The sequence below is a fragment of the Anabrus simplex genome, chromosome 6, assembly GCF_040414725.1.
Source record: "Anabrus simplex isolate iqAnaSimp1 chromosome 6, ASM4041472v1, whole genome shotgun sequence".
In the NCBI taxonomy this organism is placed as follows: Eukaryota; Metazoa; Arthropoda; class Insecta; order Orthoptera; family Tettigoniidae; genus Anabrus; species Anabrus simplex.
The window spans coordinates 248,617,948-248,640,107 of NC_090270.1; the positions used below are offsets into that span (position 1 = coordinate 248,617,948).

A 22,160-nucleotide genomic window follows, 5' to 3' on the forward strand; every position below is an offset into this window, starting at 1 on the left:
ATGTATATATCTTTTGGCATTTGCCATTTGCTGTTTACCGTTTGATCAGTCATGCGACCATTAACCAATTATATCAGAAATTAGAACCCATTACTGATACCACGCACAAGAAAAGACTAGGGTACTGTGGCCACATCCTGAGAATGCCAGATTTGCAACTTCTGAAACAGCTAGTGCAGTACAATCTTGCTTCAAAAAATACTACAACTGGATGCAAATGGATAAAAGAAATTAGAAAGGATTTGAAGGAAATTGGCCCTACACCGGATAACACTATGGATAAGAAAAAAACAACACTTAAAAATACGACTTTCCACTTCACACTCACAAAGAAGAAAATCTTAACTAGAATATTCTCTACACAAGAAAGGGCAAAAATATCAGTACGTATGAAGAAGTAATGGCAGGACCGCAAGGCTCAGACAGTTCCTAACAAGAAATCAACAAACAAAAGGGTTGATTACAGTGATCCAATGTGGTCTCAAAAGAAGAAAAAGAATATGTCCTTCAGGTATTCAGCTGTCCGGGACCTGTGCTGTCAAGCGAATACTGTTGCTGAGTACATGGCGCTCCCACCCGATTGGATTCTTGGGATTACCAATGGACTTTCCAGCGTATTGATTATTTTAACCATGCTGGTTCAATCTTGTCCGTATTGACTTGTATTCAATTTCTATGAAATACTTTCCCGGCTTGTCAATACTTTACATTTTATTATAATTATCTACCGTACATGTTTCGAGAGCTATTACTCTCTTCTTCAGCGGTGCTAAAACATCAAATTAATTCCTTGGACTTGATACATTTTATACAATACAGTCATCAACAAAACAAATTATACATAAATCTTGAAATCGTTAAAATATTTCTTCATGTCTAAAATGGCTCACTTACACTTATTATGTCATTTAGTAAACACTTCAAAAATAGAATAATTTTCAATTCATAAAATGAATAAAACCTATTAAGTTAGTCACTATATGCTGAAATTTAAAATACTTTCTGCTCTAATCTTGAAATTTCTCCATTCCTTAAGTCCTTATTTACACTTAAAGAAAGAAAACATATTTAAATGTGTAATATGTAATTCAGATATCTTATTTATTCCAATAATTGTCAATGAAATTACTGCTATAGTTCTGAGACCTTTCATATAAATCGGAAATTCTCCTTTTACTCCTGTCAGACCATGTGAGCCATTTTTAACCATCAAGTTCCTTTAAAATAAACAAGCAACAAACCAACTTTAAAGTCTTTAAAAAAAAAAAGAAAAAAAAGAAAAAGACAACACAGATGACTAGAGAATTTTATATTTACTTACTTCAGTCTCAGCTGGTACCAAATTTTTCACAATTAAAACAATATTACACCTGTGTGAACCAAACAAACATGTCCTTGCTCCTCTGCTTGCTGCCAATGACCTTATGAGGCAAGCTGCTACTTGTCGCTATGCTGCCGGTTATGTAATGTAGGGGAGGGAAGGGGGAGCGTGTCAACAACTGGAACTATTTCTTTCACTCTCTCTTTCTCTCCTTCTTCCTTATGTGCTTGTACGCTAATTTGTACATCGCATTTTCTTCATTCAGCGGTTCATTTAAATTATTTTCATTATTGCTTCTCTGTTCTACATATATACATATTTTCTCTAGAGCGTCCATTAATTTTCCTTTCGTTGCCGTGTGCAGTATTTCCATATCTTTATCTATTTCCGTAAAATTATTATTGAACTCCTCCATGTGTTCACCCATTGCTGAGAACCTTTCGTGTCTTACTGCATTCACGTGCTCCTTGTATCTCATCTCCAAACTCCCACCTGATTGTCCTACATATTTCTTTCCACAACTTTGGCACTTGATGCCATATACTCCCTATTTGTTGAACTTACGGGACATATTAACCTTATGTGAATTAAATACAATTCCATAATTATTGTGGTTTGTCTTAAATGCAATGCCATTGCCCCTTTTGTTAAAAATATTTATTCCATACGAATGTCTGTTGTGGAATATTATTACCACCACATGCTTCCTTTTTTGTTTCTTTTCCCAAAGTTCATCTGTGTTTATTTATTAACTTGCACTTTATTTTGTCTACATATTTCTTCGAATATCCATTTCTATTTGCAATCCCATATATTGTATTCATTTCTTTTTCAAAAGCTTGTCCTTTTAAGGGGAATTTAAGGGCCCTACTGATCATACTGTAAAATGTTGCCTGCTGCTGCCCTGGATGGTTGGAGTCCTTCCTAATAATAGTGCTAGTAGTATTTTCTTTTCTAAAAACCTGGTACTCTAATTCCCTACTATTTCTTGTTATTTTTGACATCTAAATAGTTCAGTGTTCCTTCTTCCTCTGACTCAATTGTAAATCTGATATCTTTGTCTATCTTGTTCACCCTTCTTAATACTTCTATCGGACCTATTTCGTGTTCGTCTATAATAATGAAAAGGTCGCCCACATATCTCACCCATTTGATTAATCCTTTAATTTTCTCAATTATTTTATTTGATTCCAAATATTCGCCAGAATTCCCGACACCGGGGAACCCATAGCCAACCCCTTCTCCTGCTTGTATATTTTGTTATTAAATCCAAAATAATTGCTCTCTAATGTGTATGCTAACTTGATAAATTCTTCAATCTCTATTTTACTTAACCCGCTATTTTCTGTTAAATTCCTTCTAACAATATTTATTGTTTTAGAGATGGGGACGTTGGAGCACATGTCTAACAATGAGACTTTGAATTGTGTAATTTTCCTTCATTTCAATATTCCTTGTTCTGTTGCAGAAATCGCTTGTATTACTGACTATTGCCTCCGTTGTGAATTTAACCCTCTTAGTGCCAGGCCCGGGTGTTCACAGTATGCCAAGAGTGCCAGAGAGATTTAGAGAATTTTGCAGGTTCTCACTCTCTGGAGAAAATAGTTCACAAATGTTATAACTATGACTTGAAATTTTTATTGAATGTTAACAAGAATACACTCTTACTGCTGAACTAAATTAAAACACTAAAATGCCCTTGGGTATTTTGAAAAAAATATTTTCCAAACAATTTTCAAACACCAAAATTTAACAATCAGAAACAAAACAGAAATAAAAAGAGAAAATTTAACTCAACGATATATATTGATGACTAATTAACATGAAATGAATTTTTTAAATCTTGAAGATATTTGAAGTAAAATAACATTAAAAATAACAATGATGGTTTAAAAATATACAATGTGATGAGTTACAATGGTGGAAGTATTAATAAAATTAACATTACAAGGCTGCTATAATTACAATGGATAAAAATCAGACTGTTATACAACAAGTAGTAAGATTGCTATAAAAATAAAATTGACTGTCCGGCGGTTACAATTAGACGATGGCGAAAAATCGTATATATTCAGAATAAAGAAGAGAGAATAAAAGTCGAAGGTTGGTCGAGAGATCCGAAATTAATCATAACCACGAAGATAAAAGACGAAAGTCAGAGGCATATGGTGAAGTTGTAGAACACATTGAAGATATGAAGTCGTAGAATAGAAGTTGAAGAACAGTTTTAAATTGGATCTCTATGGACCATCTCAATTTGAAGCAATGCTCAAATGTTGCAAAAATGTGAGTTTGTTGATATTCTAGTTGAAAAGGCATATAACAGAGGAATCATTTGACGATGACGAAGATAACTTGTAATGTTATGAGTTAAGTATTTGCAACAGTAGACTTCTTACTTATTTTCAATCTAAGGTTAAGACAATGGCTGATGATGCCTTCATACAAGGCGAAACATGTACCACTATTAATTAACAGATCTATGTAAATCATCCAAGACTGGACGTTGTATTGATTAGGTGGTCTATTTAACAAATAACTTACTGTTATTATTCCAATCAAATATCATCAATACGGACCAAAAATGATATTTATTACATGTAAGGGCAATTCAGAACCGGAGAAGAGGAATGTTGAGCAAGGGCGTAAACATTCTCCATGACAATGCTTGCCAGCACATCGCCCAGCAAACCGTTGCTCTCCTGCAACAGTTTCAATGGAACATCATTACCCACCCACCCACCCTACAGTCCCAACTTGGGGCCCAGTAACTATCACTTGTTCACTAAGTTGAAAGAACATTTGGGCGGAAAGCGATTCAGCACTGACGACGAGGTAAAAGATGAAGTTCACAACTTCCTGAACAGCATGGTGGTGAACTGGTATGACATGGGCATACATAAACTGTCACAGCGTCTACAAAAATGCATCGACCGAAATGGTGATTGTGTAGAGAAATAGCTAAATGTTCAAGCTGTAAAATGATGTAAACCATTGTAGAAATAAACAGGTCTATGTATTTATAAAAAAATAAGACCCCTTATTTTTGGGATTACCTTTGTATTTTAATCATTGCACAAGATTACATACTGATATTTAGACTCACTTAAGGATCTGAATACCTTGTTATGCCCAATGATTAATTTATGTTGTGAAGGGAAGTTAATATAAGACACGATATTTAATAACTAATTGATTAGAAGCAAACAATTGCTAATAAATAAGAAACTTCACTTTTCCAGATGCTTATAGTGGGATACTCCAACCATACCTTGAGATAATCCAACTAAAGATTAATAAAATAAATCTTATTTTATTAGCTTGTCCTAGATATAGATGAGAATATTAACATTAACGGAAACTGGCATTTATAAATAAGTGTAATACATTAACGTAACCACTGATTTCCCATGCAGATTTTGCATATTTTACCAGTTTTCATTATACTGTTGTAAAAAGATAATAGCACATTTCAATTGTGATGAAAAGATGAGAAATGATAATAGTGATCACTAACAAATATTTTAGGCTACCATGTCAAATGTTAATAACTTTTTTTAAAAATTATTTTTATGATTTTGTTTTCTTTTACCAATATTTCTATTTTGAATAAATAATAATAGTCAAGATTTAAATGAGCTGTTACCGGTATTTAAAATTTTCTGCAATGGTGTAAGATAACTTAGAATTACGATGTCGAATTATCGAGTATTCTTACGAACCAATGATACGTCGGATGGAGATGGCTATCAATTCAGCTGACAGATGAAATATTACTTGCCACACCAGTGTGTCTTTGATCCCATGTAAAAAAAAATATATTCATGAACTCTGAGAGACTGATCAGAATTTATTTTACATGACCCATCCTGGACGCGGAAAGGGCGTACAATATATCTCGTTTATTCATTAGAACGATCGTATTACCCTTCTCTGCTTTGGTTACTGTAATGTTGTTCTTTTTTAAAATGTAAATAAGGACTTCAGGAACGGAGAAATTTCAAGAACAGAGCAGAAGGTATTTTAAATTTTAGCATATAGTGACTAAATAAGTTTTATTCACTTTATGAATTGAAAATGATTCTATTTTTAAAGTGTTTACTAAAAGACATAGTAAGTGTAAAAGAATAGTTCAGACACAAATAAATTTTATTTTTTAGGTGTAAATTAGGACGTAAGGAAAGAAGAAGTTTCAAGAGCAAAGCAGATTTTTAATTTTAGTATATAGTGTCTAAACTTAACAGGTTTTATTCATTTTATGATTTGAAAATTATTCTATTTCTAAAGTTTTTGCTAAATGACATAAGTGTAAGTGAACCATTTTGGACACAAAGAAATATTTTAACGATTTCAAGATTTATGTATAACTAGCTGAAGTACCCGTGCTTTGCTACAGGAGTCTCAGAAAGACTGACTTTGTGGTTTTCCTAACAGAAGTCAACATAAGTCATTACAAAAAGTCAGAAGAAATGTGGCGGTTAAAAGCAATTTTATCATACAAAATACTTGATCAAATGAAAAACCGCAGATTTTTTCACTTTTAACAAACAGTACTACGGTGCCGATCTATCAGTCCAAAGTTCCAGAGCTGGAATGACCAGGCCGCAGACTGCCATGAACACTCCTCTGCCATTATTCCGTTACATATGCACACTGCTCAGTCAAATCAGTGCCTCAGAGTAGGGACTGAACAGCTCAAATGCTATGATAAACCAGTGTATTACGTACCAGTAGCATCAGAAAATATTGAACCAGAGGGATGGCATGCTAAAGAAGGAAGTTATATAACGCCCCAGCTACTTCCCGCCAATATTCAGGCAAGCTGTTACACTCGGTATGACCAGGCGAGTTGACCGTGTGGTTAGGGATGCATAGCTGTGAGCTTGCATCCAGGAGATAGTGGAATCGAACCCCAATGTCGGCAGCCCTGAATATGGTATTCCGTAGTTTCCCATTTTCACACCAGACAAATGCTGGGGCTGTACCTTAATTAAGGCCAAGGCTGCTTCCTTCACACTCCTAGCTAGCCCTTTCCCATACCATCGTCACCACAAGAACATTGCAAGCTGTCCACTTCATGAACGTATCAATGAATTCAATTAACAAATTATTAAATTATATAATTCTGCCAAAAGGCAAGAATTAAAGTATGGATTAGGTGGTGTTTTAAAATAATTTGTTGACCATAAGACCAATCAGGCCTTCCCCTAAACTACCATCTCACTCAAAGAGAATAAAATTATTTTTGGCCTAGATTATAGCGACTTATTCCGCGACTTTGCATACCAATTTTCATTAAGATAGGACCACTAATAACAAATATTTGAGATTAAAATTTTAGGCCTTCCCCTAAAATACAATTTTTCTCATTATAAATACAAATATTTGAGAATTAAATTTTAAGCATTCCCCTAAACTACCATTTCACTCAGCGCGAATACAATTCTTTATGACCTAGATTACATCGACTTATTACCCCAACTTCACCTAACAATTTTCATTAAGATACGACCACTAATAACAAAAATTTGAGAATTAATTTGAAGGCCTTCCCCTAAGCTAGCACTTCACTCAGCGTGAATAAAATTATTTTTTGCTAGTGGCATTACGTCGCACCGAGACAGATAGGTCTTATGGCGACAATGGGACAGGAAAGGCCTAGGAGTTGGAAGGAAGCGGCCGTGGAAATCATGGAAAACCATCTTCAGCGTTGCCGACAGTGGGATTCGAACCCACAATCTCCCGGATGCAAGCTCACAGCAATAAAATTATTTATTGCCTAGATTGTAGAGACTTATTCCCAGAATCTGCATACTGATTTTCATTAAATTCTCTTCAGCTGTTTTCTCATGATGCATGTACATACATACATACAGACAAAAATTAAGGACAATTAAAAAGTGCATTTCCTTGTTACTGGGGGCACAACAGATACAGAAATACCATCCTTTTAAAATTATGAGCATTGTACAGACAAAACTCTTATTTTATACACACTAGTGTCCGAAAGTTAAGCATAAGTTACGAGTAAGCAGGGTAACAGGTGATGATGATGATGATGCTTGTTGTTTTAAGGGGCCTAACATCAAAGGTCATCGGCCCCTAATGGTACGAAATGAAAGAACAAAAATTGCAAAGGCATCCACTGACCAAAATAAAAATAAAATATGGCATGAAGAATGAATGGGTGGACAGGAACTCAACAAAACACAAAACAAACAAACAAAAACCAGTGGATCGGACTCACTACAGATCGAAAATAACATTATTACCGACCAAGGAACCACTTATAAAGCACAATGATGCTTGGTGTCTCAAGGGGGTGCAAAATCCACGTCTAAGGCCCCACAGAATGGTACATGTCGCGAGTAAAATAGAACCATGGTATGTGTCATGTTGGGGTATTAATCAGAAGTAGCGAAGACTCACGGTGTTCCACAAAAGATGGTACTACTCACAAGTATTGCAATACGTACAAGTAACGCAGACCTATGGTGTGTCTCACACAATGGCCCAACTCAGAGTCAACGCAAACCGAGAAGGTTCCCCACTTAGGTGTACTAAACACGGGCGCCGGTATTCCCGTGGTGTTCCTCACATAGTGGGTACTAATCACAGGCAACGCAGACCCACGGTGCTGCTCATAAAGTGGTACAACTCACAGGCTACGCCCAGATCCGCGGTGTTGCACACATGGGTACGACGCACGGGTACTGGAATCCACCAGGCCAGGCTTTTACTCCTACTAATCACAAACCTATTTCGTACCGAATTTAGTGGTACTACTCGCAAGTACAGGCAACCTATGGTGTTCCCCGCGTGATGGTACGATTCAAAATTAGTGTCATGGTTCTAATTCAGTCAGCCCTTGGTCGCCCCTTTTAGTCGCCTCTTACGACAGGCAGGGGATACCGCGGGTGTATTCTACACGTGCGCCCCCCACCCGCAGGGGGTCAGGGTAACAGGAAACAGACCGCAAATAGCACGACATATGCACCTACCAACCTTACGCGTTTGCTCTGCTTTGACTAGCGGTGAAACCACAAGGTAAACACGGCCAGTGCCTGCGCTCCATATTCCTTCAGTCGTGTTTGCCGTTTTAGTGTGCGGAGTATACCCTCATGGTGAACAAACATACATACATACATACATACATTATCAAAATAGACAGGTTTTCTTTCTTTTGCTAGGGGCTTTACGTCACACCGGCACAGATAGATCTTATGGCGACGATGGGATAGGAAAGGAAAAGGAGTTGGAAGGAAGCGGCCGTGGCCTTAATTAAGGTACAGCCCCAGCATTTGCCTGGTGTGAAAATGGGAAACCACAGAAAACCATTTTCAGGGCTGCCGATAGTGGGATTCGAACCTGCTATCTCCCGGATGCAAGCTCACAGCCGCGCGCCTCTACGCGCACGGCCAACTCGGCCGGTCATAATAGACTGTTATGCCTTTCAGCATTCAGTCTGCAAGCCTCTGTGAATTTACTAAACGTCGCCACAATCCTCTATTTGCAACTAGTGCTTCGGCCTATAGTTCTATACCTCTTATCTTTAAATCATTAGAAACTGAGTCTAACCATCGTCGTCTTGGTCTACCACTATTTCTCTTACCCTCCATAACAGAGTCCATTATTTTCCTAGGTAACCTATCCTCCTCCATTCGTCTCACATGACCCCACCACCGAAGCCAGTTTATGCGTACAGCTTCATCCATCGAGTTCATTCCTAAATTAGCCTTTATCTTCTCATTCTGAGTACCCTTCTGCCATTGTTCCCACCTGTTCGTACCAGCAATCATTCTCAATGTCTGTTACTTGTAACTTATGAATAAGATATCCTGAATCCGCCCAGCTTTCGCTACCGTAAAGCAAAGTTGGTCTGAAAACAGACCGATGTAAAGATAGTTTTGTCTGGGAGCTGACTTCCTTCTTACAGAATACTGCTGATCGCAACTGCGAGCTCACTGCATTAGCTTTACTACATCTTGATACAATCTCACTTACTATATTACCATCCTGGGAGAACATACAACCTAAATACTTGAAATTATCGACCTGTTCTAGGTTTGTATCATCAATCTGACATTCAATTCTGTTGAATTTCTTACCTACTGACATCTTCGAAAGGCTAATTTTCATACCATACTCATTGCACCTATTTTCAAGTTCCAAGATATTAGACTGCAGGCTTTCGGCACAGTCGGCCATTAAGACCAAGTCGTCAAGATAGGCCAGACTGCTTACTACATTTCCACCTAACTGAATTCCTTACTGCCTCTTTATACCTTTTAGCAGATGATCCATGTAAACTACGAATAGCAAAGGTGAAAGATTACAGCCTTGTCTAACCCCTGTAAGTACCCTGAACCAAGGCCTCATTCTACCATCAATTCTCAATGAAGCCTAATTGTCAACATAAAATGCCTTTGATTGATTTTAATTATCTACCTTTAATTCCATAGTCCTCCAGTATGGCGAACATCTTTTCCCTCGGGACCCTGTCATATGCTTTCTCTAGATCTACGAAACATAAACACAACTGCCTATTCCTCTCATAATATTTTTCAATTACCTGGCACATACTGAAAATCTGATCCTGACAGCCTCGCTGTGGTCTGAAACCACACTGGTTTTCAGCCAACTTCCTCTCAACCACTGATCGCACCCCCCCCCCTTCCAAGATGCCAGTGAATACTTTGCCTGGTATACTAATCAATGAGATACCTCAATAGTTGTTGCAATCCTTCCTGTTCCCTTGCTTATAGATAGGTGCAATTACTGCTTTTGTCCAATTTGAAGGTACCTTACCAACACTCCATGCTAATCTTACTACTCTATGAAGCCATTTCATCCCCGCCTTCCCACTATACTTCACCATTTCAGGTCTAATTTCATCTATTCCTGCTGCTTTATGATAATGGAGTTTATTTACCATCCTTTCCACTTCCTCAAGCGTAATTTAACCAACATCATTTTCCTCCTCCCCATGAGCTTGGCTGTTCGCAACACCACCAGGAAGATTTCCTTTTACATTGAGAAGATGTTCAAAATATTCCTTCCACCTCTCCAGTGATTCCCTGGGATCTATTACAAGTTCAACTGAATCACTCAAAATACTGTTCATTTCCTTTTTCCCTCCCATGTGACAACATAATGGCACAACAACGACATTTGGACCACATTTTGCAGGGTAGAATACTTGGCCGCCTGGAAGCAGGCAAGACACAGACCAAAGTCGCTGTATCCTTGAAAGTGCCACAAAGTGTCATTTCCAGGCTTTAGAGATGATTTCAAGACACAGGAGATATTAGTCGTAGGCCAGTACCAGATCGACCAAGGGTAACCACCCCACAGCAGGACCGATATCTGACCTTAACCGCCCGACGAAATCAGAGTGCACCTGCAGGACAACTGTCGGCGGAGCTTGCAGCCGTCTCAGGGGTTGCCGTTTTGGAGCAAACTGTGTACCGGAGGCTCAGAATAGCAGGGCTGTTTGCCCGACATCCAGCAGAGTGCGTCCCGCTCACTCCAGCACAGAGACAGGCCCATTTACTGTGGAGCCATCAACGTTGGGACTGGACCATGAATGAATGGAAGCATGCGCTTTTCACAGATGAATCCCGCTTCAGTTTGCAGAACGATTCCTGTAGCACATTAATCTGAAGAGAACTGGGTAGCCCATACAACCACAGGAACATCGTGGAACAAGACCAGTATCGTGGTGGTGGTGTCATGGTGTGGGACGGCATCATGTTGCTGCACATCTTCATGAGTGGTCCGAGGAACACTGTTAACGCTCGGAGATACAGGGATGAGGTACTGAGACCACATGTTCGACTCTTCACAGGTGCAGTTGGTCCAGACTTCCTCTTCATGGACTGGCCAGCGAGGTCTATGGATCTGAATCCTATAGAACATGCCTGGGATGCACTGGGGAGGCGAATTTCATCCTGTCAGCCTCCACCAAGGACCCCCCCCCCAAGACCTTTGCATTGGCCTTTCAGGGGAATGGGATCGTCTGCCACAAGAGCTCTTGGACCATCTGATAGAGAGCATGCCACATTGCTGCAAAGCACATGTGGCCATTAGGGGTAACCATACACCCTACTAACAGCATATTTTGCTGTGGAAGACATTGCCAAGTTTTGTTAGTTGTTGTCAAAGGTGTACCTTAGCTATCAGAACCTTTCTGACACTTTTTTTGGACAAGTTGTGAGACATATGGTGTGTGATTAGCTTCAATTCGTTCAGCAATCCATATGACATTCCTATCAGGTGGTATGGCCTCGTTTAGTGATTATGCTTAACTTTTCGACACTAGTGTATATAGATTTATTTTGTTCAGGACTATATTGTACAAATGTATCAAGTCCAAGGATTTAATTTGATGTTTTGGCACCGCAGAAGAAGAGAGCAGTAGCTCTCGAAACATGTTCGGTAGATGATTATAATAAAATGTAATGACAAGGCAGGAAAGCACATTTTGTTGTGGAAGACATTGCCAAGTTTTGTTAGTTGTTGTCAAAGGTGTATCTTAGCTATCAGAACACATCAGAGCATGACAACGGTGAAGATTAGAGGAAGTAAAGAAGGAAAAGGAGCTATCAAAATTGGAGACAAAAAACTAGAAATAGTAGAACGCTTCAAATACTTGTGAAGTGAACTAACAGAAAATCGAAGACTGGATATGGAAATTAGTAGGAGGATACAACTGGGGAGTATCTTTTACTAGCAGGTACAGAGATTAATATGGAATAAAGATCTACCAATGAAGGCTAAACAACTAATGTAATGTCCAGACTTGACAAGGCGGGAAGTGTTTCATAGAAATTGATTTCCAGCGTAGTCGCACAAGTTAGAGGCCCATCCTCAAGCAGCACGCACATCAAAATTTTGATTCAGTCTACAACTGACCCACAAGAAAAAAAAATAAAGAGGGGACCGATGGCCACATGACCCTCTTAGTTGCCTTCTACAACAGGCAGGGATTTTCAGCCCCTTTCATCCACAGTGGGTACAACAAATGTACCAAAGCCACAATCCATTTCCGCACCTAGCTCGCCCCTTTTAGTCGCCTCTTATGACAGGCAGGCGATATCGTGGATGTATTCTTTGTCTGCATACCCCACCAACAGGGATTTCAAAGGAATGGAAAACATAAAACACTAAGAGAGTAGAGCAAGATATATAGAAGAGAAAATAGTTTGCAAAAATGTAGTAGCCATTAAAAGAAGAAAATCTGGGCAACATTCAGCCAGAAAGTAAAGGAAGATTAGAACTGCAGGAAAAAATTATTAATTGAAATTATAAGAAAGTGAACAAAGGGTTTGTGAAGAATAAAGAAGTAATACTGACAAAACCAGAAGAGGTAATGAACAGGTGGAAAGATTATTTCAGGGAACTGCTGAACGTGAGAAATGAGGCGTGGAGAATGTATCCAGGCAGCAGGAATAGAAGAAGTAACAAAAATTCTTAAGTTCTAACCCTTCAGGCAACTCAATGTTCAAAACACCTAGGGATATGAACTACGAATTTTAGGTAAATAAAATATAATGAAGTATGAGAATACGTTCTTTATATATTCCTAAAAATGACAGTCCTTTTCTTAATCGTCATTATATGGTCAATTAGATTAACAGTTTGCCTTTTTCTACCACTACGAGTGCTAATGTGAGTCAATGCAGAATTTCACTTAATCCCTTATAACTACATTGTGTAGAAATTTAAAAAAAACACCTGAGGGTATTGAACCAAGCAACACATTACAGAAAGAAAAATGTAAATAAGTTAATTTGGCTAGGATTTGAATCAAAAAGAAAACAAAGAAACAAGTGAATTTAAGCCGTTTTTCTGGAACTGCATTTAGGCCGGAAGTGATTTTCAATTTTTATATATTTTTTAAGTTTTATAGAGCTTTCCAAGACTCTCAATTTGAAACCTTTCCGGGCCCTTTAGCCCTTCAACTTTCGGCACAACTAAGGAAATAACTTAATTTTACAGGTTTTTATTTTTTATTTTTGTAGTATGGGGACCCCCACCAACACGAGGCTGACGTATTTGAGTACCTTCAAATACCACCGGACTGAGCCAGAATCGAACTTGCCAAGCTGCAGTCAGAAGGCCAGGGCTTCAACCGTCTCAGCCACTCAGCCCGGCTCCAAATTTCATTCTTTTATGCAACTTAAAATAATGTTTTAAGCAATTAAAATGACCAAACACTCATTTCGACTGAACTATGCATATTATTTCATAATGGTGCTTCTGTACTATTTGCAGAATTTTATGAAAATTGGCCTATTGAAGTGCAGCCCGCAAACATGGTCCTCGAGCCCTTACAAACTGGGAACCCCCGTCGTAGAAATAACCCAGTTATTGTTAGTACTTGATGGAATGTTCAGTTTATAAATGGGATGTATTTGTACAGTATAGAAAAAGTAAGTACTGTATACTCTCAAATAACTTTTACAGAAATATTGCTCCTTAAATTTGGGTGCAGATCATATTAAAACCTTTCACATCATGGTCTCATAATACATTGTTCCAAAGACGTGTCAATGCGAAACAGCGGTTTCATGTCACCCGACATGGCAACAGCTGATATCCCGCTCTGTTGCTTGTTTCCCCTTTACTGGAACCACATGGTGTGGCAGTTGATTAATACTTTGCGTTCCGGGTGAAGAAGCATTAGTGGTAACATGTGATGAATAAAAAAAGGCATTTGCAGTCATTTACTGCGAGTGAGAAACTTAACCCCTCAGCGTCGCAGCCATTTAAATAGCTTCCTACCCCGCGGCCGGATGAGATTTCAACTACGCGCGACTGAAATACATCGATTCACTTAAAGCGTTACTACAAGTATAAGAGTAGCCCGATTTTCACGAAATTTGGAATTCCTTATGACAGAACTATGCACATGCAGATAATTACATAATTGTTTCACATTTCCTTAGTAATTTAGTTCCGTGTGATAGAGTTCGAAGCACTCTTTGAGACAGGGACTCAAGTCACACTCCTGGAAGCAGTACACTGACGTCTTCTTTTCGCCGTGTTTTGAACACAGGATACAATGGCTCTGAGGTTTGAATTTCCAACTCTTGGGTGCTAATTTCCTGATAAAATGTATTTCCTGCAACCTTGGAACTGTCTTATCTGATGCGCGCCGGCCTTGAATATTTCCTTCCCCTCCCGAGCGAGCGTATTTTGTAAACAAATCTTTCACCAGCTGAACCCGATAAGGTAATTGCTCAATATTTGTCTCTGTGACCTGTGTGAGTATTATTAGAGAATTTAGCAATCAGAATTCACCGTTGAAAACTTCTCTTTGACCTGTATAATTATCTATAGTCTCTTACACGAAATTTCCAAGTACTGTTTCCTCCTCATCGTCACTCTCATCATTTACCACTGCTACATCATCTATTTCATTATTACTGCTGCTTATGCTGTCACTACTATTTCCGACTAAACTTTCACCTGAATTATACAATATTTCAAGCACGTTACTGTCAGTCATACCACGGCTGAGCGCGGCGCGTCACACGGACTGATGAAGCTGCAGCGAGACCGAAAGCAACAGGACGAAACTGAATGAGGGGAATAACATTTATGACGAAACAAACCAACTCGATACATATTTCAGATAAAAGGTCAAGACAACGTCTTTCAAACGAGATATATACCATGAACAACTGGTTCTCGTATCGTATGACAGATAGCAGCACTAACTGATGCCTACACAAAGCGCTCGCGGAGAGTTACGAAAATATTACAAGCTGAGAAATAAAGACAAATATAATAAATAAACCGCACTCCCAATGTACAAATAGAGCAAAGAACATCACACGAAAAGACAAACTACTCAGATCATCTTTTCTTTATTTCATTCTGTGGGAAAGAATGAAGCAAACAGACCTTTAAAAAAGCAAGAGATTAGTGCTCAGACTTATTTGACAAATAATTATCCTTGCAAAAACAACTACATTATAACGATTTTTCAATTCTTATTTACAACGCTGATAAACCCGAAAATGTCTTCTTGGAAACAAAACAATTTGCATATCAATAACTCCAAAACTCTTCGCGCTATAGCCGTAAATGTGAAACCATGTATGGGTCTATACCACGTATAGAGGTCGGCGGCTACGGAAGAAAAGAGGGTCTATACCATGTATAGAGGTCGGCGCTGAGGGGTTAAAAGTTGTAACAGAAGCTGAAACTATCAGAAATTCTGCTGCCGACAGAAAATTTGATGTTGATGATTCATGTATTTGTGACTGGAGAAAGAAGGAAATATTATTAAAACGTAACTGTGATCACAGAGCTTCCCGAGGGCAGAGTGCAGAATTTCCTGAAATTGAAGAAAGGCTTTATAAATATGCGAATGAAAGATGTGAACTACGTTATGGTGTATCGACGGAACTGTGTCAACTAAAATCATTAGAGATCACAAAGGACGGTTTTACTACAAGCCGTGAGTGGATAAGAAAATTTTATCTAAGAAACAGCATGTGTACGCTAAGACGTACATCTATTTCATGTCATGTCCCTGTAGCCTACGAAGAAAAGTTGACAACCTTTAATCACCATGTTATTTGTTTGTGGAATCAAAATTGCTATTTACTTTCTAAAATTGGGAATGCTGATCAGGCGGCCGTTTATTTTGAAATGAAAATAGACAATAGGTTCATATTAAGGGCTCTAAAAACGTTACTATCAGGACAGATGGTAACGAAAAGCAACACTGCACGGTAATGTTATGCATGTTAGCTGACAGAACCAAACTTCCTCCGTTTGAGGTTCTGAAAAGAAAAATACTTCTGAAATGAAATTTGCTGTCTGGTATTTTCGTTCAAACCCAAGAATCTGGCTGGATGGACAGTGAGCTAATTGAGGACTAGGTGAAGTGTGTTTGATAACATCGCCCAGGAGCTTTATTGCCTGCTTGTGCTCGACAGTTATCACGAGCATACTACAGACACCGTAAAGGAATATCAACTAGCGGTACTGATGAGTAAAGGAAAAACTGATCTGGCAATAATTCCTTCAGGACCTCTATGCTACAGCCATTGGATGTTTGTGTGAATCAGCCTTTCAAAGATGCACTGAAACAGCTCTACACCAAGAGGATGGTGTCTGCTGGCAATCACGCACTGACATCAACTGGACAAATGAAACAACCCAAAGTGGAACTTCTATGCACATGGATAAAGACTGCAAGGAATCGCATCTCCAACGACTTGGTGAGAAAAAGTTTCAGGAAATGTGGAATTTCAAATTCTATGGATAGCAGCGACGACAACTATGTATGGGAAGGTAACAGTGATCAAAGTTCCGATGATGGTAGTTCTGATGACATTGAATCATGACCGATCTGTACAATGAACTACATTTATTTCTCATTGTGGTGTTTTTAGTATTTGTATTACTTGTAAAGTGAAGTTCCATAAAGAAACGGAAAGTTAACTAACTAACCAGCTGGACTCACATCAACTGTAGAGTATTACACCACCTTGTATTTGATGCTAGACTGGAGAGAACATTAAGATAAGTTCCAAATTTTAAGTTCTTAAGGTTTTAAACGGACAAAAATGTTTACACATTTCCACATTTTGAGCGTGATTTGGTAGAATCTTATGATCTTTCAAGAGCGAAACACGTCATTCTAGTTTTAATTAAGTTGTTTTCTTTTTCAAGTATAATTTTGTTATCACATGTTTTCTTTTTCAGGTAGTTCTATATTTATTAATAAATTAGTTTTGATAGACTGAAGAACCTAACAGTTATAATTAAATGTTGTTTTATGGCATTCTAAACTTCCAGACAAGTCTAACTGGTGTCTTATATTCTCATGCTTCTATGTACAACTTACCTCAAACTCCTTCTCGTGCTGGTCAGCAAACTGCTTGAAGGACTCAACAATTATCCCTGCATTAGAGCAGTCATACACATATATGGAGGGTGCACCCATCCAGGTCTGCAGGTCATAAACAGACAGTGGTATGTACTGTGTGTAAGTCTGAAACAGAAGCAGGATGCAAAAATATTAATAATAATAAATTTTATTGCGCACAATGTGCAAAATTTACATATTACATCAAGTAAATTACAATTCACTCAAGGAGCACTTTGTTCAGAGCAAAATTGATTCAGAGAGACTGTTCTCTTCTTGCACTTCATTACATGATATGTATCACACTGTTCATTGCATAATACACACACACACTCCTGGCTGGCCCGGTGGTAGGATTTCTTGGCACAGATATGGTGATGAAAGCCGTGTATTGCAAAGCGTGTCACCAAATGTCTCAACTCGTATTCCTCTGTCATCCAATCCTTATTTATCAATGCGTCTGTACTGTAAAAGCTTTCCTCGATCGAGTCCCTTTTCTCTCGTAGTTCTCGTAACAGCTCCTCGTATGCTGGAGTTTGCTCTATAGGCATTTGTAGTCTTAAATCCTCTATCAGGAAGGTTTCCCGTGCTAAAACATATACGTACCAGGACCAGGTGAATTTAGATACCCCTAGGACCCTCTAAAGGTATCTCGGTTTCATGCTTTCCAGTTCTCGTAGCTGTTTACATGATACGTACTCCCATATTACTTCTAATCCGTATGTGAGCGTTGGTAGCACTTTGACCTGGAAAAGTTTCATGGCCGTCTCCAGTGACATTCTTTGCAGATGTTTGATTTCACTTATGCCTCTAAGTGCAGCAGCTAATCTCTTCTTTATGTGCACTGAGAAGGTCATCCCGGAGACTTGTAGTGTGATCCCTAGATACGTGAACTAGTTTTTCGGTGTTAATGTGTGTCCCCCACATACAAAAAATCTTTTATGTTATCAGCGGCTAGTGCCATATCATCCGCATATATGTATATGCTTACATTTTGTGCTCCCTCTTTGATTTTTGTAGGGAGATCCTGGGTCAGCGCATTGAACAATAAAGGGCTCAAGGGGTCCCCTTGTAGCACTCCGATGGTCTGATCTATCCAGTCTGATTGGGATACACCGACACTGATTTGCACTGGGTTTGCCGCTAGTATGTTAGCTATTAAATTCGTCATATCCGATCGTCCAACGAGGCTTTCTAGTTTCTCGATTAATTTCCTTCTATTGACAGTGTCAAAGGCTTTGGTGTAATTAATGAAGATTACATACTTCTTCCCGTGGGCTTGTGTTCTTTCTTGTATGTCCTTTAGCAGAGAGCTCGCCGCTATCAGGGTGGATCTCTCTTTCCGGAATCCAAATTGTTCATCAGGTACAGTGGTTCCATCAGGTTACTTATTTTCTGTGCTAATCATTTGGTGAGTATTTTAAATGCCACCGACTCCAGGGCTATCCCTCTGTAAGATTCTGGTTTGCTTGTGTCCCCTTGTCCTTTATATAGCATCTTTATGACTGCCTTCCGCCATGCATTAGGTATGTTACCAGATTCCATGCATTTGTTCATTAGCATTGTCCACACTGGTTTTAGGTAGGGTAATAATGCAGATGCCCAAGAATAAAACAATCTTTCACACACACTCACTCACCTTACGCTAGGTTTTCATCTCTTCAAATTAAGATTAGCCTAGGATAACTCTAAGAAGAAAATGATTTGCAGAAAAAAATCAGAAAGATGAGAGATTTACGGAAGAGAATCATATGTATCTAAACATACTGGTACATTATTTGCACAAAATAGATATATGCTCTGCCTCATATTTAAAAGGCCTCCAAGTTCACGTAGAAACCAGATTTAAAGCTCTGCACCGCACCATGGCACATGACAAAACAAAAGTTAATATATATCATTACTCAATAGAAATATTTTGCATTTTTGTTTAATTATGGCATGGAGAGATTTGTATTCGCCAGGAATGATGCTTCAGAATGAGGACTTAGTGTCATAAAACCTCAAAAGACTCTAAGATAAAAATTTTAAAATGCACTTTTGATACAGTACAATTGAATGTGGTGCTTTCGAACCTGTGACCTTAAAATGCAGAGAGCATTGGTGTCATATCACCTAATCATCTACTCTATTTTATCTACTGGAGTCAGACAACTGTTTCCTAGCATGATGATTTGTTTCATGCAAACACTGAAAAAAGAAAGTTCATATGATAAAAATAGAAAGATTTGATGGAGGATGATTCTCATTCTGAAGTATTTCAGACACTTCACAATTTCCAATGAATGACTGAAAATGAATGAACAAACAAACAAACAAACAAACAAACAAACAAACAAACAAACAAACAAACAAACAAACAAACAAACAAACAAGAGAGTTGTTTTTCTCCTCCTATTCATATCCAGTCACTTTAGTGCTTTCCCACAATTTTTCATTGCGACTGCAGTAAAACACATGTGATAAATATCATTTTTGATCCATAGTGATGATATTTGATTGGAATAATAACAATAAGTTAATTTATTAATTTAACCACCTAATCAATACAATAAGCCATTGTGTGTTTCTGTAGTGGTTGGTGGTGTGATGTAAAAAGAGCACTACCCAATTAATTTCAGTGAGACGTCAGTAATGTGTTTCTCGCTACATAAATCACAAACCCTGAAAAAAGATACTCGTCATGCCTCATATATGAAATATGATTTTCAACACAGATAACAGCCCTCGACGTTGGAGACAGAGCGAATACACTTGTCACAGAGAAAGTGAACCCACCTGAACATAAAAGATCAATATCACATCAGCAAAGCATCTAAAATTTCCAAATAATTCTACTCGTGAACAACCAGATTAATGCCAACATGTCCAGTCAGGCTTCCTTGGACAGCAATTTTACCCACGAGTTGAAAGTATAAAGCTTCCATTTGTTGATCATTCAACTGCACATGTCTAGAAATAAAGAAGTCTGGGTTCATGCCTAGAGTGACCAACATTTCTCCCTCATTCTTATTTAAAATGTACTTACTGGAAACCATAAACATCTACCTTTGTAACCAGCTGCTGTACTTAAACTCTACGAAACAGAACTAGGAAGCAGTCCATGACACACACTTTTCTTCCCATCATTCTGAGTTTCTTCACACTTTCCCAATGTAATCATAATAATTCCAAATATTTCAACTACAATTGCCACAAAAATACAGATTATCTGAATGTTTCTTCTCTTGCATATAAAGTGGTCTCACGACCAAAGATGTCCCTAATACAACATTCTAAATTTTCTCATTTCATAAATATAAATTTACATAATAACTTAAGTCATTATGCACTCACTGCAGCCAAATAGGATCCTAAAACCTAGCCCTCAAATTTAAATTATGCAAAAATCACACATTTTCACCAATTAGTACCAGTTTTAGAATAATTGAGTCATATAATTGACTTAGGAATATGAGTAGAAACACGCAACAGGACAAGAACAATGACAGGTCGGCATCAGACAAGGGAGCAGGAGAAAAGACGAGGACAAACAAGGAAACACAAAAGGATAAGGCCAATATCCACATCATCATGCACTGTCATCTTCAAATAGATAGGATCTCTCCTCGTCAAAAGGGATGATACGCAGTTGTACTCCACCTTAAAACAATCATCACCGACACCACTCTTCCCATCAACCCCAATTCTCCTACATTCATTTTTTTCCTCTCAGCCCCCACCCACCAGACTAGCTCATTTCTGCTTCCCAGCTCCATCAGGAGGGTGGGCATCAACATTAATTGAGAGGCAATCTTGACAGATCTTCAGTCTTGATAAGAAAGAAAAGTGTGGGATTAAAATAATAAAGCCAGATGAATACAGTTAAAGGTAAGAGACAAGAAGACAAAGATAAATAAAGATGAAAAGAAATTGATGAAAAATTGGGATTGATGATGAAGGTGGTGATTATTATTATTATTATTGTTGTTTAAAGGGGCCTAACAACTAAGTTCAGTCATCAGCCCCTAGTGGTAGAAGATAAAACAAAATGGAATGATAAACTAAACTCTAAAATGTACCCACTGACTAGGATTTAAAAGAAAAAAGAAAAAAAATATGATGACAAGAATGATAATGAATTTAATTTAATGGATCTTCTTCACAATACCTTATTTTCTAAAAAACTGTTAAAATTAAAATGTAATAATATAAGGCACTCACTTCGAAGTAAGATCGTATCGCACACCCACAAGAATAGGTCACAACTCAACAAAATTTATTTTTTAGTTGTAACATGTGCCATACGCAAAAATAATCACTCTTTCGATCTAGAAAACTGTCATAAGTGTAATTATGTCTTTACATACATACATACATTATCATTATAAACTGTTATGCCTTTCAGCGTTCAGTCTGCAAGCCTCTGAGAATTTACTAAACGTCGCCACAATCCTAGATTTGCAACTAATGTTGTGGCCTCATTTAGTTCTATACCTCTTATCTTTAAATCGTTAGAAACAGAGTCTAACCATCGTCGTCTTGGTCTCCCTCTACTTCTCTTATCCTCCATAGCAGAGTCCATTATTCTCCTAGGTAACCTATCCTCCTCCCTTCGCATCACATGAACCCACCACCGAAGCCGGTTTATGCGTACAGCTTCATCCATCGAGTTCATTCCTAAATTAGCCTTTATCTCCTCATTCCGCGTACCCTCCTGCCATTGTTCCCACCTGCTGTACCGGCAATCATTCTTGCTACTTTCATGTCTGTTACTTCTAACTTATGAATAAGATATCCTGAGTCCACCCAGCTTTCGCTCCCGTAAAGCAAAGTTGGTCTGAAAACAGACCGATGTAAAGATAGTTTTGTCTGGGAGCTGACTTCCTTCTTACAGAACACTGCTGATCGCAACTGCGAGCTCACTGCATTAGCTTTACTACACCTTGATTCAATCTCGCTTACTATATT

At 38.2% G+C, this 22,160-nt stretch overlaps 1 protein-coding gene across 2 annotated transcripts in view; it reads right to left on the reverse strand.

Moving 5' to 3' along the window:
- raptor (regulatory associated protein of MTOR complex 1) overlaps window positions 1-22,160 on the reverse strand; it is a 312,753-nt gene that overhangs the window by 265,802 nt on the left and 24,791 nt on the right. For both annotated transcript variants that reach the window (XM_067150353.2, XM_067150352.2), the window contains exon 4: window positions 17,190-17,336. In XM_067150353.2, the coding sequence (XP_067006454.1) occupies window positions 17,190-17,336 (147 nt within the window). The remainder of the gene's footprint in view (window positions 1-17,189; window positions 17,337-22,160) is intronic.